A 25,322-nucleotide genomic window follows, 5' to 3' on the forward strand; every position below is an offset into this window, starting at 1 on the left:
CTGATAGGTAGTAGCGTCCAAATTGAGGTTGGAAAAATCTGCAGTAAAGTGATTTGTTACTGCAGTGTCAGGGAACCAAGCACTGGACTAGGGTATAAAAGAGGGCAATGTCATGAAGTGAGCTACAAGTGATGGAGGGGCCGGAGCTTGATAAGCTTGGTTGAACTGGTGATAGCAAGATAGTTCTGTGTGACCAAGTTTTTGACAAACTTGGCACACTGGGCAATTATCTGGTCGATTGGAGAAGAAGTTATGGTTCTGAGAGTGACCACCTCAGCTTGCCCCCCATCCTCTTCATCCACGATGGAAGTTCCCTCTATCCCTACGAGAGGGAGTTGATGAAGTGGGTTGCCTGATTGTAGTAGCATGAATGACAAGCTGACCACCTAAAATAAGAGTTTGAGTTTGATAAGCAAGCCAAAACTCATGATTCAAGAGATAATTGTAAACTTGCAGAGTTGGTAGCAAATCTAGTCGAGTAGTAATGGAGGTCACGAGTGATTTATAATCAATGCCAAGGTTTGCCAATAAATAGATAATAAATTCATATGAAGATAGTGGTTGGCCAGCAGCACCAAGAGTGGTAGCCAACGATGTTGCTTTATGAAAATACTTTGTAATATACTCAGATCCTTTCTTCAAAGTTGCTAATTGATACTGGGTCTGCATCACATGAGCTGAGGATTGAGTTGCAAAGAGGCTGTGTAGAGTGGTCCATACCTCGTGTGAGGTTGCATAATCAAGAACTTGAGCTAGGACCATGTCTGATAAAGAGGAATTGATAGCCAAAATGATTAACTAATCTTGCAAGATCCATTTGGTGTATACTGGGCTGACATTTCCTTCCACCATGGGAGGCGGCATAGCAATTGAGCCATCCACATATCCAAACAGCTGATAGCCCTTGAGAAATGGCACAATTTGTGCTTTCCACATAAGGTAATTATGTAAGGTAAGTTTGAGTGTAACAAAGTATGTGGCTGAGTTAATAATGATCGGATTGGTAGTGGGTGGGAAGTGGATGATTTTTCTAGAGATTCCATTGTGGTTTGCTAAAGAAGAAATGGATGTGGGTCCTCTGGTAGCTCTGGTACCATAAAAAAACAAGTAAAGCACTAGCACAAGAAATGCAAAGAAAGTGTTTGAGAGAACGCTCAATCGATAATTCTATTATATCATTTCATCTTTGTTACTCATCACACTTATATAGACCCTTACAAAGAATATTTATACAAGACTCATGAAAGAGAACACTCCCACTATTTTCCAGATCACACGACCCCTAGCACTCCACCTCATCAATTCTATTATACAAGAATATTCTAGAGCTAGCTCTACACCTCAACATTTGTTGTTATGAGGAATCTTTCCAGAAGCTTCTAAATTTGGTGGCATATCTTCACGTTGCAATACTTGTTGTGGATAGGTTTTTGTAGAATCTTCTTCTTGAGAGATAATTGCCTTAATACTAGCTGTAAAGGTGACTTGTGGCATGTGGGTTTGTTGATTCGAGAGGGCCGATTCAAAATGTATTCGTAATGCATGGTTAAAGTAAGACTTTCTAAGACTGGTGGAGTATTTCGACGTAATAAATACTTCTTATTCAATCAATAAATTACTATTTTACTTTAACGCCGGAAAAGAAAGTCGTTAGGTTCTGTTTTGTGAAAGTTCTTGTAAATTGGCTCTCAAGATCCCTAATAACAGAGTCGTATAAGTGTTATAATTTTATGTTTTAAAGAATTTTGTTCATCTTTTGTTTTGGATCAAACTACTTGGAGTATTACTATAATGAATACCATGATTTGTGTTTCATCGAGGAAGGTCTAAGGCTGCATTCAATTGCAAAGATTATAAGTTCCTTTATGGATTTGGGGTCTAGGGATTATTTAAAGCAAAAACTAAGCATTTCGATCACAAAACCATTCACTTCATAAATATCTGAATCCTAAACCAGCCAATGTTTAAACCCTTTAATGTATCTATGTTTGGTGGTTTGATGCTAGTCAGCTAATGTCCTACTTTCTAGTTTATCTTATCTTGCGGAATTCTGTTACATGATAGCCTTCATTTTTGGTGGTGTCAAAATGCATAGATGAGTTTGCTAGGAGCAAAAGCCTGTTGATAGTTGATCTACAAGATATAATTTATTCATACATTTAGATGAATTTGTCCCAACTATAATGGCGTCGGAACTTGAAACAAAAGTTTCTTCGATATGTTTGGCAAGATTTTGGACTTTGAGCTGAATTGGTTTCTAGGTTTATGCTTTGCAGTTGATTTGCTACCAATTGGCACCATATCTAACATATCAAAGGAAGTGTGAAATGCCAGTGTTAATGACTAAAAATAGAGTAACAGTTCAGAAGGGGAGAAAGATTCATTCCCGACTCTGTTGAGGTTGTTTGAGCCTCTATTGGTGTTGTGTGGACCCCCGACAATGGTTTAATGCGGCTGTACAGTGTCCATACTTGCATCCATGGTCGTGACCAGTAAATAAATGCAATAAAAGTAACGAGAATGAGATAAATAAATTTACGTGATTCGGCACTAGGCCTACGTTCACAAGGATTCAAAGAGGGGGGAATCTACTATAATATACTTGTTTATAATCTCTCATGGTCTCTCGGACTCACTGTATAATGGAGATTTGAGCTCTACCCTCTGATTTTCCTCCTCTCGCTGGAGTTTATATGGTGAGGTTGAACAATGTAAAGTCTCAGAGAAGCCTGGCCCCCCAAGTCCATGAAGTCATATGTGCTATTTCTTTTTATCTCCTGTCCCCCTTTACTTTATATCACATCACTCTTTATTTATGTCTACTCCATTCTTTTCTTCCTGACACCCTTCTTAACCTTTTGTCTCCTCCTTCCTTCTCTTTTTCTTCTCTTCTGATGAGTTTTCCTCGTTGAGCTAGGTCTAAACAATACCATGGGCCCGTTATATTTTATCTCTTATAGTCAGCTATTATTGAGCATCTAGTACCATTTATGTTTCTTAAAGGTAGTGGTTTCAGCACGAGTAAAATGTTTGCACCATTTCAGCTGCATGTGCAAGTTTCATGGATTGAGATGTTTTCTGGTATTAAACTCTTAAACACATATGTTCTGTTTTTTCTTCCTTGCCATCGAGAAAAAAGAAAAGGACTCCAAGAACCAGACTGAAGTGTGAGAACTTTTTTACATGTGGGCTCTTAAACCATTATCATTTCCAGATGTAAAGCGTAAAGAAAGTGTTGTTGTTACCTTACTAATCGCTATATCACTGTCCAAATGCAAATGTGTGTGGTGGCCTGCACTTTTGAGGGTAAGAAAAAGTATGAACATGGCATAAATGTGTCAAATCAGATTAGAGCTAGAACACTGGCAACAAAGAGGCATCTCGTGGACAACAAAAAAAGATTACAAAAGGCAATGAGACCCATAATCGTGCTTTAAGTTTAATCAGATTTGCAAAAATTAGAACAATATTTGAATTTAACACAAGTGAGATTTAACAGTTTTGATAAAATCAAAATGACTTGCAGAAAAGCAAGTAAAGCAAGGCAGAGAGTTGGAGAAGAAGAATTTTTGTATATTGATCTCATGTATTAAAATGTACATGGATTTCTATTTATAGTAATTACAAAAGGAATAAAGGGAACCTTTTCTAACTAATTTGTACATACAATCTGTAACAGAATTACAATTATTTAATTCTAGAATCATCTTTATTCTGCTGACTATGCATTGCTGAGTAGTGATCTGATTTGGCTTGAGTGAAATGTTGTGATGGCTGCTGTGTGATTTCTAACATTCCCCCTCAAGATGGAGAGTGTATGTCAATTACTCTCATCTTGGGCAAAAGGGAATAAAATGATGGAGAATGAAGAGCCTTAGTAAGTGTGTCAGCCAATTGTGAAGTAGATGGTGTGTATGTAGTGGCAATGAGACCATTTTGAATATTATCTCAAATTAGATAACAATCTAATTCAATATGTTTGGTTCTCTCATGAAAAACAGTATTTGAGGCAATATATAGGGCATACTTACTATCACAATGAAGAATGGTTGGCTGTGGATGAGAAATCGTGAGGTTAGCAAGTAAATATCTTAACCAAACAAGTTCACATGAGGCAGAAACCATGGAACGATACTTTGCTTCAGCAGAGCTACGGGATATAGTTGTTTGTTTCTTGCATTTCCAGGAGATGAGTGACTTACCAAGGAACACACAATAACCTGTGGATGACCTCCGTGGATCAGGGCATGAAGCCCAATTAGAATTACAGTATGAAGTGAGCTAACAGATTGAGGATGAAGGGAAAAATAAGCCCTGGCCAACAAGGGACTTCTTCACATAGTTTAGGATTTTGTGGGCAGCTTGAAGATGTGGGATACGAGGGGAACTCATGTATTGGCTGAGCAAGTTAATTACGAATGACAAGTCAGGCCGTGTGATGCTTAGGTAAAGAAGACGTCCAATGAGTCTTCTGAATTCAGATGGACCATGAAGTAGCTTGCTTTCATCTTTGCTGAATTTGAGATTCGGGTCCATAGGAATTGAGCTAGGCTTGCAACCAATTAAACCAGATCATGTAAGATGTCAAGAGCGTATTTCCTTTAGCATAATTGAATCCTATTTGAAATCCTAGCTACCTCTAATTCGAGAAAGTACTTGAGGGTACCAAGGTCTTTAATTTTGAATCTTGACTCAAGAAAAACTTTGAGTGTAGAAATTTCATGATAATTATTTGAAGCCACAAATATATCATCAACATACACGAGTAATGCTATAAAAGATGGACCATTCCCTTTTGTAAAAAGGCTATAATCAGCTCGGGATTGAATAAAATCAAAGTGTAATAAGGAAGAAGAGAATTTGGCATACCATTGTCAGGAAGCCTGTTTAAGGCCATATAAACTCTTGTTCAACTTGCAAACTTTGTTGGGACTTTGAATGGAATAGCCAGGAGGTATATTCATGTATACTTCTTCCTCCAAATCGTCATGTAGAAAGACGTTATTAACATCAAATTGTTGGAGAATCCAACCTTTGACAGCAACCACGGCCAGAAGTGTTTTGACTGTCACAAGTTTGGCAACAAGTGAAAATGTTTCATGATAATCAAGTCCTTCCTCTTGGGTATAACCCTTGGCAACTAAGCATGTCTTGTGCCTCTCAATTGTCCCATCCGAGTTGTATTTAATTTTGTAGACCCATTTTGAACCAATGGCCTTCTTTCCAATAAGTAGATCAATGATATCCCAAGTTTTGTTCAGTTGCAAAGCAGCAATTTCATTATCCATTATTTTACGCCAATCTAAACTCTTCACAGCTTGTGCATAAGTGTGTGGTTCAATATGAGTAAGGATGGAAGTGGCAAAGGCAGCATGATTGGGTGATAATTTGTCATGGCATTAAATAGAATTTATTGGATAAGGATGGGAAGAGAGTGAATTACCTTTTACCTTGGAGTTTGAAGGAGAAATAGTGGGCATGGTAATCTGTTGACAGTAGTAGTCATGGAGATAAGATGGGGGTTTCCTTGGTTTGTTTGAGCGTCGGGGTGGAGTTTGGATTTGTGAAGAGGTGTCTTTAGAAGGAGATGTAAAGACAGGATATTGTGATGGTATGTGTTCTGGTATGAGGTCAAATTGAGAAAGAGTGGAAGATGTATGTTGTCGGTTATGAAGTCAGATTGAGGAAGAGTTGGAGAAGTTGTGTGGTCTGGTATGGGTTCAGATTGAAAATGAGGGGAATAAATGAGGGGAATGAATAGGGGAATTAGAGCGTAAAGGATGTTTGTGAGTCAGGGGTGGTAATGACATTCTTGTGGGGAAATAGGTGCTCATAAAAAATAACGTCTCTTGAGTGAAAAACAGACTTACTCTCCAGATCGAGTAATTTGTATCCATTAATACTAAAGGGGTAGCCAAGTAGGATGCATGCTTTTGCTTTGGAATTAAATTTGTGGCAATTATTTTTTAAAGTTGAGGCGTAACAAAGACAAAGTTCTTAAATGGGTGTAGGTTGGTTTGACTTGGAATAGAAGTTCATATGGTGTCAGATTTTGTAAACTGGGAGAAGGTTCTGTTGATAAGGTATGTGGCAGTCAGGATACATTCATTCCAAAAGGATGTGAGAATTCTAGATTGGAATTTTAAGGCTCGGGCAATGTTTAAAATATGCTGGTTTTTCCGTTCTACAATCCCATTTTGTTGGGAGCTCTCAACACAACTTTTTTTATGGATTATCCCTTGTTGCATGTAGAAATTGGTCATTGCAAACTCATTCTCATTATCAAACCAAATCACTTTAACTTTGGTGTGAAATTGTGTTTCAACTAAAGAACAAAATGATTGAATGAAGTTTCTGGTTTGAGATTTGTTGTTCATTAAATAAACCCATGTCAATCTTGAGAAGTCATCAACTATTGTTAAAAAATATTTGGATCTATCATGTGCCATTTGGAAACAAGGTCTTCAAATGTCACAATGAATAAGATCAAAGGATTTTGATGCACGGTTGGAGCTAACGGGAAAAGGTAGGTGATGTTAAGAGAAATAGCAAGTAGGACAAAGAACATTATGATGCATAACTTTCAGATTTGGTAAATATTGTTGTAACAAAGATAAACATGAGTCTAATAAGTGACCCATTCTACAATGCCATAAACTGTAATCAGAGATAACAAAAGTAGAAATGGGAGTGCGATTTTGTGGAAATCTGGAAATAATAGATGAGAAGACAGTGGGAGACACATCTGTCAACTGAAGATGGTATAAACCATTGTGAGCCTCACCTTTTCCAATCGTGCTCCAAGAGAAAAGGTCATGCACATAACACGCATTATTAAAAAAAATAAAGCAACAGTTAAGGTCGTGAGTTAATTTCTTGGCTGAGAGAAGATTGAACTTAAAAGATGGGATGCATAAGACATCCTTGAGGGTGAGATTGTGATTGGCATGGTTGCCATTGGGGAATTTAACTTGAAAATCAACTTTGGTAGGTAAAGAGGTATAAATGGAGGTGCAACAGATCCACCCGTGTTAGTAATCCATGAAATATGATGTGATGATGATGATATTGTGTGAGAGGCTGAGAAAAAAGAAGAAATACCATACATAGTGGTGGAAGAGGTACAATTATAGGAATCAATGGATTGAACTTCTTTAGCAGCTTGTTGTGTAGCCTGAGATTGGAGCAAAGTAATGAGATGTTGATATTGCTTTTTAATGAGAGCAGCTTGTGATTCCTCAGAGATTTGTTCTTGATTGGAGAGGCTAATTTGGTTAGCTAATGGGTCAGAACCTTTGCTTCGAGTGGCAATTTTATGGCCTGGTGGATAGCAATGGAGTTTGTAGCATTTGTCAATAGTATGGCCAAAAAGGTTGCAATGGTTGCAGGTGGGTTTTTCAAGGTGGGGATTGGCTTTGAAACACTTGTCTAAAGAATGCCTAGAGATTTTGCAAAAAGAGTAAAAGAGTTTCTCTCCTTTGATAACCAAATTGTTTTGAGCTATCTCGGTTGGATGGAAAATAGGTTTTAGTAGCCATAGTTAGAGTCTCATGAAGACTATGGAAGGTTGTTGAGATCTGTTTAGGCTTCTCTTCTTGTTGAATAAGAGCATAAATTTCACTCAAGGTAAGGGTGGGTTTAAGAAGAATTATTTGAGCTTTGATATTGGTGAATGAATCATTGAGTCCCATGAGGAACTTCATCATCCAGTCACATTGTTGGTTCTCAATGACAGGTGTCATAGCACCACAGGTACAAGATGGTATGATTTCAAAATTAAGAAGTTCATCAAATAAACTCTTTAATTTTGAGAAATAAAGACTAACAGAGTCATCCCCTCGAGTAAGTGAGTGGATGGATTGTTTCAATTCGTAAATCTGTGGGCCATTGTTTTGTGCAACACGTTGCTCTAACTCAAGCCATAGGGCATGAGCAGTCTCAACATACACAACACTGTTTTTGAGTTCAAGGCACATTGTATTTTGAAACCAAGTTACAACTATGTCATTACATTCAAGCCATGGTTCTAACTGAGCAGAGTTTAGGGCAGTAGGTTCATGAAGCGTACCATCAATGAAGCTTAGTTTCTTCTTGATTCAAAGAGATTTATGGATGGTACGAGCTCAAGAGTGATAGTTTTCTGCTGTGAGGAGATGAGTGGTAAGTAAGGTTCCAGGGTCATTGTTTGGATTAAGGAAGTCAGGGCTGGAGGGGTCTTTAGGGTTGGTATTGGAAGGAGGGGGATTGTTGATAGATGAATCAGTATTCTCGGAGGCCATGGATGGCTCTTGATAGCATAACAGTTTTGATAAAATCAAAATACTTGCAGAAAAGTAAGTAAAGCAAAGCAGAGAGTTGGAGAATAAGAATTTCTGTATATTGATCTCATGTATTATAATGTACACGACTTTTTATTTATTATAATTATAAAAGGAATGAAGAGAACATTTTCTAACTAATTTGTACAGACAATTTGTAATACATTCTTTTATTTTAAAATCATCTTTATTATGTATTGCTGAGTAGTGATATAATGTGGCTTGAGTGAAATGTTGTGATGACTGCTGTTAGGTCTCCAGCAAGATATCCCCAATTCTCCTACATTTATGTTCCTCGTTTAGCCCATTACCGTCTTAGATTGAACACAAATGATTGATTGCATTGATTGGGCACGAAACCAGACCTACTGTTTCACCACTTGTGGTTATAATCATGCCCGTACCTCAAAAGCATAATACCAGATCCCAAAGAACCTCTTTTGCTTTATGAATTAATAAGTAAAAGTCAGAACTTCCATGTGCAACTCAAATATAATGAACTTATCTTAATTCAATACATTTTATTTTATGTCACTCGTAATCTTTTTAAATTTTTTATAAATATATTTAAATTTATTTTAACATTTATGATATATTTAAACTAATTTTAAATAGACCTTATAAAACTCAATTTATTATTTCAATTCATAACTATTCATAAAAAATTAAATTCTAATAAACTCAACTCAACTAAATATTAGAATCCGAAAATTTTAAAAAGATATTCTTCAACCAAAATAAAGGGACAGAATTATTTTATTTTATTTTTTCTTGGTGGGGTTAATGAGGCAGGACAAAGTGGCATTATCTTGTTTATGAATGAGGATGTTTCCAGGTGAGTGGGGCTAACTGAGAGCTCTCTAGCATGGCATCGAGCAACCATTCTGTGTCTGTAAGTAAGAAGGTAGGAGAATGTTTCATTTGCAGACACTCACCTATGAACACATGGGCTGCTGTGTTAATTCCCTAATCTGGCAGTGAGAACGAAACTGAGAGCCTTTAGAAACAAAAACCAAAGAACAGACTGCTTGAGATTTCTTGAAAAAGGAAAGGTAAAATATATATGATTAATTTTATTAATCTGAAAAGGCTGCTCGCAGTTTTATTAGTTTAGATGAAAAGCTCGTGCCACCGACGCCAAGCCATAAAGATTTAGGATGTGTGTGGATGTTGAAGTGAGTTGAATTGAGTTGAGTTGTGATGATAAAATATTGTTAGAATATTATTTTTTAATATTATTATTATTTTAAAATTTGAAAAAGTTAAATTATTTATTATATTTTGTATTGAAATTTGAAAAAATTGTAATGATGAATTGAGATGAATTGAAGTGAGTTTGGTAACTAAACGCACTCTTAAAAGTAAACCATCCAGCATGTACCTCAGTCCTCAAAAGGAGATATTTTTTTTCCTGGAAAATAACATAAAAAGGGGATATTTTATTTTAAACGAGAAAAAGAGGATAAACAACAAATAATTAAAAATAGAAAAATTATTCTCTTATAAATATATAGTATAAAAATAAATAATAACTGATACATAACATTTTTTTAAAAAATAATCAAAGCCATGTCCTAAATTCTACAATAAAAATGCATGAACCACACCAAAAATGTACTATGTTCAATGAGTAATGTTATAAGTATTATGAGATTTACTTTAAAGTTGTACAAATTGATGTGATTTATAAAAAGTTAAATTAAAAGATAAGTTTGTTTTAATATTTTTCACGTCATTCTGATTTTTATCTTTAACAGGGGTTTATTTCGTCGGTGAAATAGATGAATTTGAACTCGCAACTACCAAATTAACTAAATTTGGTTTTTTTTTTTTTTGTTTTAAATGATGAAGTGAAAACAACATAGAATCCAAACAACATTATTCTTCTAATCTTCTTTTTATCAAGAGGTCAAAGCACACTGCTGAGAAGGTTGAAACTTTAGAAAGGGGTTTGGTAAATGGTTTGACAAGAAGGACAATGAAAGTAAGGTTGTCCAAAATTGGACACAACCAACCATCCATCCTCAGACAAAAATGCTAATCCAAGTCTATTAATTTTCTTTCCAAGCAATTATGGATGGAACTATTCAACCAGACAAGTTTGGTGTGAGGGCATGATGGCTTTGTCACCTCAACAATGCAAAGGAAATTGTCTTTCCTTACCGGCCTATCTTTCTTAGGAAGGGGAAGAAAAAAATGCCCCCCCATGTTTGACTGACGTTGAAATCCCAGCACTATTTGTTGGACATATATGGATGATCATGGGATCAATTAACAGTATCCCATGATCTATGTTTTTATTTATCGTCCAATTTTAGGACAAATATAGATTGTGACTCAAGTTTCACCTTCTATGTAACATGGAAATGGTCAAAAAAAGAAAAAAAAAAGAGTTAAATTGAGTTGTTTAAATATATACATATGTTGTGTCTACGCACGTGTAAGGATTAAGACTGCGTTTGGATGTTGAACTGAATTGAGTTGAAATGATAAAATATTGTTAGAATATTATTTTTTAATATTATTATTATTTTAGAATTTGAAAAAGTTGAATTGTTTATTATATTTTATGTTAGGATTTGAAAAAGTTGTAATGATGAGTTGAGATGAGTTTAAGTTTCAAATGAAGCCTCAGAATTACTACATAGACAAAGAGATTACATAGAAATAAATCCACAAATTGATGTGTCTTTATGACATCTGTTATATCTATTTTACAATAAAATTAACTTTACAATCTGACGCACCACACTAAGTCACTTCAGTTTGTGAGTTTACTTTTATTTAATCCTTTTGTAATAAAGAATTTCACAAGGATTAATGCAATACACTGTTAAGAATTTAATACAAATAATTAAATTTAATTTTTTCTATCAACTTTTAAGACAAATAGTGATTTTATATAATATCAAAATAAAGAGCTGAGTTTAAATTTTAATTCCGCACTCTATTCAATATGATTAAATATTCCACATGTTATATGTATAATTAAATCTTCAAGATCGAATGAAATAAATCTTCATTTATTTTTCATGAAGCAAATATTCGTATGGGAAAGGTTGATAATTATACTATTAGGTTGAAATTGAGTGAAGAATGATTAAAGGAATATGTCTTAGCTCCAATTATGAACACATATTAATTATGCTAATGCCTTTTACTCATGTTAAAGATATTCATCACGCAACCAAATGTGCATTATTGCTAATAAGTTAATAACACTTGCCCGAATCTCTTTAAATTCTGTGTTCAAATTAAAATAATTTGATTTTAAAAACAAATAAATATAAGGTATAGATTTCACTACATTTAATGATATTTGTTCGAGAGTTGTAAATCTAACATGAACACTTTTATGTTGTGTTTAATTTAGACAAACAGCTGATGATAGCAAATCTCTGATCTAATTTATCTCCAAACTGAATAATATAATTTCAGAAGAAATAATAGACATGATAACGTATAAATCTCACTATATTTAAGACCATCCGTTCAAGAGTCGTGAAAAATGTGAACTAGATAAACACTTTAATATTGGTTTCTCTCTAATCAATAAATGATTCCAACCTCTTCATGTAAAGTTCTATTTATCTTTTCAATTTATATAATTTATATATATGAGTAATATTAAATACAGTTTTAAATTATGCAAGTTTCATGAATTTCCTTTAAAATATTTTTAAAAATAATTTTTTTATGTGAATAAAAGATTTGTTTATTTATTTATTTTTTAAAAAAGCGTGGGACTTGCACATCTTTATATATATATATATATATATATATATATGTATATATATGTGGAAGGCAAGCTTAGTATATATGAGTAATTAATTAGGGAACCTGGAAAATCTGAACCAACCTTTTAGTCGAAATATTTAAATAGCACTTGGAAATCAACAATATATGAAATATTCTTATTCACAAGCCTTTTGTTGGATGAGAAATAAATAAACATAAAAAAAAAAAAAAAAAAAGCACTTTAAAAAATCTTGATAGCTGCTCAAATTTTGGCATAAGTACAGATATGGAGCCAATAATTATTTATTTTACCAAAGCTGTTAAATAAATAATAACGATTATAGATATAAAGAGGTTATAAAAATATAAACATACAAATTGATTTAATTTTAGATTTATAAAATATGTTACATCTATTTTATAATAAAAATATTTTTATAATATAATATAAAATATAAATTTTATCAATTTACTTTTATCTAATTTATTACTAATTAGTTTGATCTAATCTATTGCTTAAAGTATTTTTCTAAATAAAGTATTTATTATCTATCAGATTACTCTACCGAGAGAACGGGGGTGTGAAGTCAACGACGGCAGGACCCACGCGGTGTCAGTCACGGAATTAGGAGCAATGTACCCTCGGTGCAAGATAGCGGTTTGGAGAATAGGGCAGTCAACAGAGCCTAGCAGTACGTGTCAGAGTGTAGCCAGGTATTTTAAACGTGGCAACTTTTCATTCGTTGCATTTTGCAACGGCTATGTCCATGTTGCCTTATGTTTTTATTTATTTTATTTTTATTTTTATATTTTTTAATATATTTAAATATTTAAAAAAAAAAAAATACACCAATTCATGTTGGCCATGTTCTTTTGTATTGATTGGTAATATTATTTAAGAAAAAATTTTATTTATAACTCAACACAGATTATGGTTTCATTTAAATACAAAAATAATTTTATCTCTTCTTATCTCATTATTTTAATTTTTTTAAATTTTTACATAAAATATAATATACAATTCAAAATTTTTAAATTTTAAAATAATAATAATATTAAAAAATAATATTCTAACAATATTTTATTTAATTTTTAACTTTTATTTTAATCATCTCATCTCATATTAAAATAATTTTTTAATCTTGTTAATTACATGAGTTATAGTTTAATAGTGAAAGGTGATTATTAATAAATTATATCATTGTGAAAACAGTTTGCCAGGACCAAAAGAAAAACAAGCATCTTGGTTTTGAGAATCAGATACCCATAGATTCTAAATTTTTAAATTTTTTTAATATTAATAGATAATTTTTTGTTTGCCAAACATTTTTTTATTCATTAATGTTTTTTTTTTTTTGTTTTTTGTGTAATGAGATGATGACATTCAAGTCTCAATATGCCAACAAGGACAGAAGATGCAAGATGAAAGAGTGCAGTGGAAGAAACTGAAGAGAATATGAATCCTTTTTGGCAGAAAGACCAAGCGGAGGTTTAGAACTACAGTGTTCACATAAGCCAAGTCCAACCTCCCCATATATATATACTACAAACAAACCTCAACAGCTTAATGACAGCAAAGACAAAAGCACATAGTTTTGTCTTCTGGTAGTAGTGAAACACAAGGCACAAGCTAAGAGACACAGCAGTCTTGAATTTATTGAAGCTGAAAATGGGGGAGAGGAGAAAAAGAGTGACATAGGTCTTTGTGTGGGACCCACCTTCAAATCTGTGACACAGACGGCAGTTTCGTTTCTCTGCAGCATTCCTTATTTAAATGTCTATCTTTCTCTCTCTACATCCCCTCCCTCTCTTGAGTACTTTGTGTTTTTCCTTCTCTCTCTGGAAAAATTATAAAATATTGTTGAGGAGAAAGTGGAGGGCTTTGTATTCTTTTGGCGCTGTGAATTCTCAAGCGAAGCAAAAGTCTTCCTCTTCTCTTTCACACCTTTCAATCTCAAAACCACCGAAGAAGAATGAGAATCTAGGGTTTGGCTGCACCAAGACCAACAAGGTTTGTCCTTTGGTGCTATTCCTGCTTTTTCATTCTAGCTTTGATCAGTTTCCTTCTGTGAAAATAGCTGTATATGGTTTCATCTCTATTTGGGGTTTTCTCTTTTTCAATCAATCTTCACTGACCCAGTTTTAAATGTTCTCCTGGTCTTCTTTGTTTCGGAAAACTGAGCCTTTGCTATGGTGAAATTCCTGATTTTTCAATGAAAATCTCTAGCTTGGGCGTTTTTTCAAGTTCGGTGAAAATGGGATTTTGACTTGGGTTTTTGTTTTGTCCGATATAGATGGCTGAATATCTGTTGTTTGGGTAGTTATCTTATATCTTGGGGTCTTTTATGGTGTACGTTAGTTAGGTTTTTGGTGTTCGGGTCTCTAGTTTTTTTTTTCTTTGGTTGGGCCTTAGTATGGAGGAGGTTGAAGGAGCTAATAAAGCAGCCGTGGAGAGCTGCCATAGAGTTCTGAGCCTTTTGTCTCAGCCTCAAGATCAGGTTCAGTGTAGGAATTTAATGGTAGAAACTGGGGAGGCTGTCTTCAGGTTCAAGAAAGTCGTTTCTCTTCTAAATACAGGTTTGGGCCATGCAAGAGTGAGAAAGCTCAAGAAACTCCAAATCTCTTTTCCCCAAAACATACTCTTAGAGAACCCCACTTGTAGAACAGATCAGCAGTCCAAAAATCTTCAATATCTTCAGTCTAGCTTTCCTGGAAACCCAATTCAAGAAATTGGCTCAAACGTTAAGAGTAATCTGTGTTTGGGAAACCCATCTTTGGAATTGAGCTCAAATGGGAAAAGCCCTCTCCAACTTTCCCAAAAAACACCATCAACACACTATCACTTCCTCCAACAACAACAGCAGCAGAGGTTATTGCTTCAGCAGCAACAGGTGAAACAGCAAGCCGAGATGATGTATCGCAGGAGCAATAGTGGCATAAACCTGAATTTTGATAGCTCTAGTTGTACTCCCACAATGTCATCCACTAGGTCTTTTGTTTCCTCCTTGAGTATAGATGGGAGTGTAGCTAACTTGGACGCAAGTGCTTTCCATTTGATTGGGGCACCTCACTCTTCAGATCAGAATTCACAACAGCATAAGAGAAAGTGTTCTGCCCGGGGAGAGGATGGGAGTGTGAAGTGTGGGAGCAGTGGTAGATGTCACTGCTCAAAGAAGAGGTTAGACTTTTTTTCCGCTCCATCTCTTCCATTTATTTGATCTTATTCTGTAGTTTTCCTCTTTCCTTTTTTATGTGAAATGATTTGATTTTTTGTTGACAGATTTTTCTTAATATGCTTTACCATGCTTGCAGGAAACATAGGGTGAAGAGATTGATCAAGGTACCTGCAATCAGTAACAAGCTTGCAGATATACCTCCTGATGATTACTCATGGAGGAAATATGGGCAGAAGCCAATCAAGGGTTCTCCTCATCCTAGGTATATTGAATCTCTGCTTCACGTCAAGTTTTTGTAAATCTGATGATTGGCTTTAAAGTTTCATTTTAGCTATCGCTGATCTGCAATTTGATATGCATTTTTTAGGGCGTAATGCACTTAACTGAAGCGTTATTAGTTGTTCATGGAAATTAGTGTTAACTTTTTTCTGATGAGTAGATGTTAGTGTTGTTGTTTCTTTCCAATCTTTATTTTGAGAAGTACTGCAGTGGAAAAAGATCTGCATCCTTTTTTCCTCATAAATGAGTAGAGGTGTTTGACCATATGATGGTTTTCTGTGATTGAACTTTCAATTAGCTGTGATTGACCATTGGATGGTATTTTGTGATTGTTCACTACTCTCCATTGGAATAGCAACAAACTTGAGCTATATACCCAATAAAAATACAATTAGCATTGACCAATGTATTTATAGTTTTGTGAAGCGCCATGATTTAGATGCAACATTTGAAAGAATAAAAAACTAAAGTCCAAGTCTAGGAACCAAGAGTTTTTCCTCATGCTTCCTCTGTTGCTGGGGATGAGAAATTTGCTTTGGCCTGGCTAGTTGCAGCATGAATACCTGCTGGAGGTGGTTGTTTGATTCCAGTTTTATCTTATGAATCTATTTCATCAAGAAAATATAGGGTTAAAATTAGAACAATCGCAAAATCATCTTTTGTTCTCTGACAAAGTGGCATAGAAAGGATTGTCGGAGGGTGGAGCACATACAAGCAATGTCCTCGTCGATGGAGGGGAGGAACCTTTAGGCCCTGTTTGGAACTTGAACTGAACTGAGTTGATCTTAGTTCGGTCAAATTTTAAGTTGAGTCTAACATCCAAACACTCAATTTTAAAATCACTAAACTTATTTCAACTCAAAATTTCTTTACACGTGAGATTCACAATCTTTTTCCAACTCAACACTTCTTTACACGCTAGACTAACAACCTTTTTCAACTTTCTATAAATTCACATAAACTCATCTTAACATCCAAACACATCTAAATTTATATTAGGTGGGGTCTATAAAACTCACTTCACCATATCAACTCACTATTATTCATAAAGAACTCAACTCATCTTAACTCAACATCTAAACGAGGCCTTAGATTGCGTTTGGATGTTGAACTGAGTTGAGTTAAGTTGAGTTTAGATGATAAAATATTGTTAAAATATTATTTTTTAATATTATTATTATTTTGGGATTTGAAAAGGTTGAATTGTTTATTATATATTGTGTTGGAATTTGAAAAAGTTGTAATGATGAATTGAGATGAGTTGAGATGATTTTAGTTACCAAACGAAGCCTTAATGGTGACAATAACAATGGACAACTATCATATAGCTGTTGAGGAGGTTCGTGATTTGAATGCAGGATATGACGGGGAGGAAATTATGGGTTTGTCATTGGTGCCTTGTGAGGAGGAATGTCTAGGGTCAAGAGTGTAGTTGGGTACTGTGTCTGGGGATAATGTTGTTCCCCTAGTTTCTCTTTATCCGATAAACAATATAGCGGATTCACCTTTAGATTGAGTTCTGCATAAGTTTAATGAGATTCAACATATCGTGGGGCTTTCACATGGAGGATGTGAAGATCAATTTAAATCACTAATCACTGCGATTGAGGCGAGCTAGTCGCTTGAAACCAAATCAAGTTTTAAGAAAAGTAGGGAGTTAAAGCTTCTTTCTTGGGCAATCAACTACGATGCTAAGGGTGGTAGCTCAAGTCAAGGGAAGATTAAATGGAGGGCATTATGAAGACATTCTTGTAGAGGGAGTTTCAGGTGGAGTTCTAACCTTGGTTTGGATTGAAAACTCACATCAACTCATCTTATCTCATTTCATCATTACAACTTTTCTAAATTTTCACATAAAATATAATAAGCAATTCAAATTTTTTAAATTTCAAAACAATAATAATATAAAAAAATAATATTCTAATAATATTTTATTTAACTTATCTAAAACCATTTCAACTCATTTTTGAATCCAACTAGGGCCTTACTCTTACGATAAACAAGAGGTTGGGGTTGGGGATGTGTGTTCTATTCCAATTCGGGCTTGGTGTATTTTATGTAATTTTTCACGGGCTTTTTGGGTCATTAGGAGCTCTCTAGTATGGGCTAGATGTTTTCTTGTATACGTCTGGTGTACTTGGTTACTCCTATTGATATATATAATATTTATACTTGTATAAACAAAGAATAATAACTAAATTGAAATGTTTCCAAACTTTCAAAGTTGTTACAGTTTATGCATGAACTTCAAGCTTCAACATTTAAGGGGCTTAGTAAATTTGAGAAGGTGTTTCTGAACTTGTGCAGGGGATACTACAAATGTAGCAGCATGAGAGGTTGTCCTGCGAGGAAGCATGTTGAGAGGTGCTTAGAAGAGCCTTCCATGCTCATTGTTACCTATGAAGGCGAGCATAACCACCCCAGGTTACCATCACAGTCTACAACCACATGAACTGCATGGAGAGATATTTACCAAGGCCAAGCCCTTCAATTTAGTTTACCAAAATCTAATGTATTGGTTGGCTTGGAATGTACATATTTTGCATTGCTTGACCATGGATATATTTAGTCGGAGCAGTTTCTTGGTTCTGAAGGGTTGACTCGGAGCCTTTATCTGACAAATTGGCATGAGGCCCCGCACTTAACTGAAGAATTATGTACTTGGTGGTTTCAAATTGTAAGAACTCCTTTAATCCTTTTTAGCTGGAGATGCTTTAAAAAGCCTAGGGGGCTCGGGTTCAGAATGAATGATAGAAGATGCCATTGCATCTGCTATGTGACTAGAAGAGTAAAAACTTGTAAAAGGGTTGGAGCTTTTTAGCTTTCCTTTTGGGTATATCGTAATTGGTGTGTAACAGTGAGAGGCGACGCTTTTCAAATACATCAACTCGCCTCAGAGTCACCAACGCTTCTGATTTTTTACTGTTGCTCTTCGGTCGTGACAAGTGTTGTTTGTGACTTGAATTTGAGGTTTGGTTTATTTTTACCAAACTTTTTATCTCATTAAATTATTACAACCCTTTTTAATTTTTCACACAAAATATAATAAATAATTTAATTTTTTTAAATCTCAAAATAAAAATAATATTAAAAAATATATTCTCATAAATATTTTATTCTAGTAACAATTTTTATTTCAACTTTATTTCATCTCATTTTCGCTAGATTAGGATGTCACCTCCCAAAAAGATATGTCAACTGCAGGAAGTGAGCACTTGTGAGTATGAAATGAGCTAATGAAACTGCAATTTAGGGGCCTGAAATATCAGCCAATTTGGGTAAAATAAAACTGAATCAGGCCGAGTAGGAAGTGCTTGGATTTTGGATCCAATTTTGTGGACTTGAAACTGTCCTTTTTCTGATTAAAATCTAGCTCTATTTTTCACTATTTCTAGAAGAATTATTCAATGTGTCCAGATTTTAGGAATTAGGAGTCAACAACAACGCATGTGAGTTGCAAGGGGACCAAAATGGGGTAGGCATGCTTCACATTTCATGGTAATATTTTTCCTTTGGCATCCATATTATATTATTGGGACCATTTCCAAGTATTTCCAAATCATGGGAAATGATTGTCACTGGCCTCCCTATGTCATGTACCGGTTTGCTGACAACCTATTGTTTGTTCTCTTGCTAGGAGAAAACGTATTTAATGGGGAAAACGTTAGTTTTAATGATGGAAACAAGTTGGTTGGCTACGTTACGGTTGGAAACAAGTTGATGAAAAATTAGTTGGAAAATAATAATTTAAGTATCAAATTAAATTATTAATGTACATATGGTTGATATAATTGTAAAATATGAAAGAAAAAAATTAAAAAAATTATTATTAAAAAATAATATTATATTATTATTTTGATGAATCCAATAACTAATCCAATGTATGGTTATGGATAAAGAGATTTTAGATTTATGAAAAATATATACTTTTTATTAAATTTTAAAGATGAATTTAATGAATTCAATGCTAATACTCTAAGGGGTTAATATTGATTAGATTTGGAACCTTCAATAAAGAAAAAGGAATACGTGCAATACATCATGACGTTTAAAAGAGCATATATTCTTAATGAGGACAGATTACCAACAACTGGGCTTATTTAATCTTTTCGGTTTAATACTATGTATGAAGCGATATGGGCCGTCAGTAGTTAAGTCTGAGCCCATAGATAACGTTACGAAAAACTTTATATAGAAACTTTATACCACACACATTTATTTAATCAATATGATGCATTCCTATTAGTTATGTGTTAGTATGAAGAGAGTATATTTAACACTATTTTTTAATACACCCAATACATCGTTGAAGCTTTCTATATCAATTATGCTAAAAAATTATTGATATTTTAATTTTTTTATTTTTAAAAGTTAAAATGTGTTAATATGCTGATTTATATGTAGCAAAATTTATTAGTATAATAGAAATTCAAATCCATAATTTTTTTTTAGGGAAATGATATTTATAGTTTTAAAGTATGGAAACTTCATACATTTATTTTGAAAAAAGAATTCTAAAATTTATATAAAAAAATTAAATTTTTAACCATAGATTATATATAGACCCACTATATCTATCAACCGCATCTAGCATTTTTTTTATGAGAATTGATTCAACATCCGTACCAAACTTGGTACGACAGTTCGGAGGAAAAAGAAAATAAAAGAGATAAAAGAAAATAAAAGAGTAATGCTATATATAGTTGTAAAATACGTAAGTGTCGTGTAATTATTTTAAAAAAGAGATATCTGCTATTAAAAAATTAATTTTTTTGTACGTGAGTCTGTTATTTATTCACTTTTTTTTAAAGTGATTATGCGACACTTACACACTTATGACTGTAACTATCATTTCTCAAAATAAATTTGAGAGTAAAAAAGTCTTATGTCCCATTTCTATTTGATTTCAATTAATCTCATATCATTTAATTATTATAATTTTTTTTATAAAATATAATAAATATTTTAATTTTTTTAAAGTTTAAAATAATAATAACATTAAAAAATAATATTTTAACAATATTTTATTTAATTTTTAAATTTCATCTCAATTTATTATTTACATCTTATTATTAAGTATATTATGTGTGATGCTTAAAAATTATAAAGTTGGATTACTCTACCACTCAAAGTAATCCGCTTAATCTGTTAAATTGAATATTTTATTTTTTAATTTTTTAATTCATAATTTTTATTTTAAAATATTTTTAAAAATATATATAAATTAACAATTCTTAATTATTAACTAAAAAAATTAAAAAATAAAATAAAATATATTATATGTTAAAATGAAAGAATAAAATGAGTGGAAAAAAAAATATTTTTTAAATATATATATACTGTGTGGTGTGACGTATGGATGAGTAATAAAATTTTTGACAAAAACAAAAAAAAGAGAGAACGTGTGGATGAAGTTAAAAAGAGAGAGAATGTCAGTGGGGGCGGGTCAGTCAATCAAGATTGAGAGAGGCTCTGGGTAACGTAGGGAAGAAGCCACAGCCAGAGGGTGAGAGAAGAGGCTTTGGCCGAGTCAAAGGCAATTATGATTCTAAAGACCACCTTTTGAGAGAGAAACCATAAGCCCTCCAACAACCAAAAGTCTGATTCCTGAACCACTCAGCCTGTCAAAAGCCGCCTCCCTTTCTCCCCAGTTTTCAGCTTTCTACGCTGCACGCGCTTGATCAAAGGCAATTATAATAAAAATTCTATTCGATTGAAAAAAATAAAAATTTTATTTATCATCTTCATAAATTACATAATATATATAATTTTTTATTTTTATGATTATTCATAAATGATAAAAAACTCAATTAGTTTTAAAAATAAAAATAAAAATAAAAATAATATATGATATGTAGAAATAATAGTAAAATAACTCCTTAAATAGATATGACATCTACTAAAAATTTATGTTTTGAAACTAGATCAAGTTTAAATATATATATATGACTTATACATTCTAAAATTATATTTATTATTAGAAAAAATTTTCAGATGAGCCCCTATTTGACTACATCACAACACACACCTTACGTGTCATTTCCATATTTTTTACTCTTACAGACTTAGTTCACAACAGACCCATTTGAAATGAGTTTGAAATGCATTTCCTCTTCCCTGCGTCGCCCGGCTCTCTTCCCTCCCCATCGCCATCTTTTTTTTTTTTTTTTCCCTCATTTGCTCTCTCTGTTTCAACCCACTAGAAGAAGGGAGAACTTGATCTTTTGTAACTACCAGCGTCGCCCAGCTCTCCTCCCTCCCCGTCGCCATCTTCTTTTATTTCATTTCCTTCTTCATTCGCTATCTCTGTTTCAACCCACTTGAAGAATGGGGAACTTTATCTTCTGCAACTAGCTATAGTCAAGCTCTATTCTTCTTGATGTTTTTGGGTATTTATTAGAGCTTGAAGTTGGAAATTAGTTGAGAATCATATTATCTTCTTTTTGTTGGTATTTTTCTGCAACTTCGTGTATCTCATAGTTTCGACTTTGCAAATTGCAAGAGTTTTTGTAAGCGTTTGATCGACGATCAATGATTATTCATGATTTTTAGGTATGGCTCTAATTACAAGCATAAAAAGCCCTAATTAACTCTGTTTGGTTTTTGAGAAAATGCAGTATAAGAAAATAATTTGAGCTTCTGAAGCATAGATTATTTACCGTTTAGGACCAAAGAAAATGATAAATTCTTGATTATACAAAATGCAGCTCTACGACTTAGTTTAGCTGAGTCGATAATTCAAGGTTTGAAGGTGAAATTGGAACAAAATTCGCATAAAAGAAATCAATAGAATTGAACAAAAAAAACTAAAAGGAAGAAAGCAGAAGCTTCAACTGCGAATTTGGAGAGGGAGACGCTCACGAGATGGCCATGATTTTGAAGAAGCTTCTTGGATTTGATTTCGGAGATGGCCTCAAAGAGGAGCTACAAGTGGAAGAGAAGCTTTAGAACAAAATCCATCTTCAATACGCACCGTTTCACACGTCTGGAAGGAGCACAGTTTTCATCTTCATCAACAAGTCCGTGCGCACCGTTTCATTGAAAAAAAAAAAATTACAGGTAAAGTATGCTATGGATCAGCCGTGAACAGGGGCTGAACCGTAGAAGAACTCTTATTATTATTGGTGCGGAATGTTCTGCATGTTTCTTCCAAATTTGTTATTTGATTCAAAACCAATATTTTTTTTTATAAAAAATTCATAAAAATAATTTCATAATTTCATAAATTTATATAATACATTATATATATATATTTAACAACAAAAATAAATTTATAATCTAATATATCACATTAAGATAGCAATACTTTCTAATTCAATTTGTGATTTGTTATTCTCTAGAGCCAAGCAACCACCACGCTCTTTATTGTAAGATTCTCAAGGCGTCAATCATTCAAACGGACGAAGGTTCGCGTCGAAGGGATCGACGTGTGAGCTACATGCGCGGCCTAAAATGCGAGCGTGACATCCACATGCCATCGCAAGAGGAGCTCTACTATTGTCACACACGACTTTTCTAGGACCAGAGTCATCTATTTTTTCAGACCTGACGTTCTTATATATTTCCAAGGATGGCATGTATCCCTCATGAGCCACCATATTCTTGATATTTGCATTTTTTATTTCCTTCAAAGTTGAAAATGCAGATATACAACTTTCCAAGCTATAATTCATTATTTCTCAATTTTTTACGTTTTTTGTTATTTCATTTGTTACAAATTAAAAAATAAAAAATCTCTTAAACTTTTGTCCATAGAGTGTCCTCTACTCTTTCTTAGAGTGTAAAATTGTTTAATTTTGACTTAGAATAGAATGTGAAATTTGTTAAATATGTCTTAAGATATGTTGTCTTTCAGATAGTTTGTCTGTAGAGAGTTACAATAATAAACTAGATTATGACAGATAAAAAAATTTGTGTTTTGAAAAGTCTTAAAAACAATAGTTGACTTATATTATGTATATCACAATTCAAAATTGTAATGAGATAAAATGATTCTATCTGAGAATTAAAGTCTTTTTTAGACGGTAAAATAAAATGAGATAATTTTAGATTAAAATTAAAAATAAAATAAAATATTATTAAGATATTATTTTTTTCTATTATTATTATTTTAAAATTTTAAAAAATTAAAATAATAAAATAAGATAAAACCATTTATATATCTAAACAAAACCTAAATCATATCAATTTATAAATTTATTTACCTAATATTTTATTTTATAATTAAAACATTTCGGCTACGTGTAGATCTTAAACTCATCTTAATTTATCTTATTTAATAATTATAATTTTTTAAATTTTAATATAAAATTTAATAAATAATTTAATTTTTTTAAATTTTAAAATAATAATAATATTAAAAAATAATATTATAATAATATTTTATTTAATTTTAACTTTTATCTCAATTTAACTGAATTCAATAATTCAATTCAATATTCAATACAATAATTCAATTCAATATTCAACCGTAGCATTCATCCCTTTCTGCAAAGCCCAAACTTCTCCATCTTAATTTCTGTGATACATTTATCATTTTCATATTACCACATTCAAAATATGTTTTAAAAGTCCGTGCGTTAATTAAATGCGTTTCGACGGTGAGTAGAGATTATACTGAATAAAATATTATTTTTTTAATATTATTATCTTAAAAATTAAAAAATTTATTATATTTTATATAAAAAAAATGATAATGTTGAAATAAAATAAAACACTTCGACTGTACAAAATTAGCCTTAATTAAGCTTTGCATATGCTGGAACTGGAATTAGAAACTAATGACGAGTGTAAAAAAGGAACCCCAACACCAAAAATGTAGAATACAAAACCGTACGAGTTATCCGACACGGAAACCTCGATCTCGAGCGTTTCAGAACAGCGGCGCCGGGAGATTCAGATCGAACAGAAACGGCTGCTTTGTTTTATTCTTCTTCTCCTTATCCTGCTCGCTCACCACCACCACGTCAACGTTCTCCATCTTGTACCCTTTGTACTCCGACCTCACTGGAGGCGGACTCCCAGAGCCGGAAAAGCATTCCGGTTTGGGCATCCAGCCGAAATAATTACACGCACCGGCACCACCGGAAAGTACCGGTGGCGTAATTACAAGGCCGCGGAGGCCGAAGTTGGTCCTGGCCTTGACCCCGCGGAGGCTGATTGCAGCCTCGTCGTAGGCCAAGGCAGCCTCCTCGGCAGTGTCGAAGGTGCCAAGCCACTTCCGGGTCTTCCTCCACGGATCTCGGATCTCAGCCGCGAACCGGCCCCAAGGCCTCTTGCGCACGCCCCTAAAATGCACCTCCCTACGCTTCCCCGTCGATTGAGACTGAGTACCGGAGACGGCGAGCGAGTCTCGAGGGGCGTGAAGCGCATCAATAGACATCGGATCAGTGTACGGACCAGAGTAAAAATTCAATGCAGAGAGAGATGCAAGAGAGAGAGCGCGTGAGCGTAAGAGTCTGGGGTTTGGAGAGTATATATAGTGGAGGGGACAGTCTGGGTTAACGCCGACAGGTTTGGTGTGTATGGGAGTTTGTGTATTTTAATAAAAAGAAATGAAAAAATTATAAACACACGATATTTTATATAACATTTTATATAATAATATTTAAAAAAAAATATTTTTATAAAATATCTTATAAAATTAATATTATTTTATAAAAATATTTTTATTTTATAACATGTACTGTAAAAAATATTAGATAAAATATTGTATATTTATCACTATTCAAAAAAATGATTTTTGAGTTAAGTGTTTTATATTGTAGTTAATAAATAGAGTCAGGCTACTCTGTTTAATTAAATGTGTGTT

At 33.4% G+C, this 25,322-nt stretch overlaps 2 protein-coding genes across 2 annotated transcripts; one reads left to right on the top strand and one right to left on the bottom strand.

Moving 5' to 3' along the window:
• The first annotated feature begins 13,749 nt into the window (after window positions 1-13,749).
• LOC121250572 (probable WRKY transcription factor 21) lies at window positions 13,750-18,332 on the top strand. Its single transcript, XM_041149712.1, has 3 exons — window positions 13,750-15,234; window positions 15,369-15,494; window positions 17,819-18,332. Exons 1-3 carry the CDS (start codon window positions 14,471-14,473, stop codon window positions 17,961-17,963), a joined length of 1,035 nt encoding a protein of 344 aa, XP_041005646.1. The 5' UTR covers window positions 13,750-14,470; the 3' UTR covers window positions 17,964-18,332.
• Window positions 18,333-24,195: 5,863 nt separating this feature from the next.
• LOC121248674 (ethylene-responsive transcription factor 3-like) lies at window positions 24,196-25,003 on the bottom strand. The gene has a single exon (XM_041147212.1). The coding sequence runs from the start codon at window positions 24,891-24,893 to the stop codon at window positions 24,384-24,386; it is 510 nt and encodes a 169-aa protein (XP_041003146.1). The 5' UTR covers window positions 24,894-25,003; the 3' UTR covers window positions 24,196-24,383.
• Between the last annotated feature and the right edge of the window lie 319 nt (window positions 25,004-25,322).

Source organism: Juglans microcarpa x Juglans regia, chromosome 2D (assembly GCF_004785595.1).
Source record: "Juglans microcarpa x Juglans regia isolate MS1-56 chromosome 2D, Jm3101_v1.0, whole genome shotgun sequence".
Classification (NCBI taxonomy): domain Eukaryota; kingdom Viridiplantae; phylum Streptophyta; class Magnoliopsida; order Fagales; family Juglandaceae; genus Juglans; species Juglans microcarpa x Juglans regia.

Excerpts from the sequence above, each read along its gene's own strand:
- LOC121250572 (XM_041149712.1), top strand. The coding sequence starts at position 14,471 with ATGGAGGAGGTTGAAGGAGCTAATAAAGCAGCCGTGGAGAGCTGCCAT. Across the intron at positions 15,235-15,368 it reads TGTCACTGCTCAAAGAAGAG|GAAACATAGGGTGAAGAGAT; the intron begins GTTAGACTTTTT and ends CCATGCTTGCAG. Across the intron at positions 15,495-17,818 it reads AAGGGTTCTCCTCATCCTAG|GGGATACTACAAATGTAGCA; the intron begins GTATATTGAATC and ends GAACTTGTGCAG.
- LOC121248674 (XM_041147212.1), bottom strand. The coding sequence starts at position 24,893 with ATGTCTATTGATGCGCTTCACGCCCCTCGAGACTCGCTCGCCGTCTCC.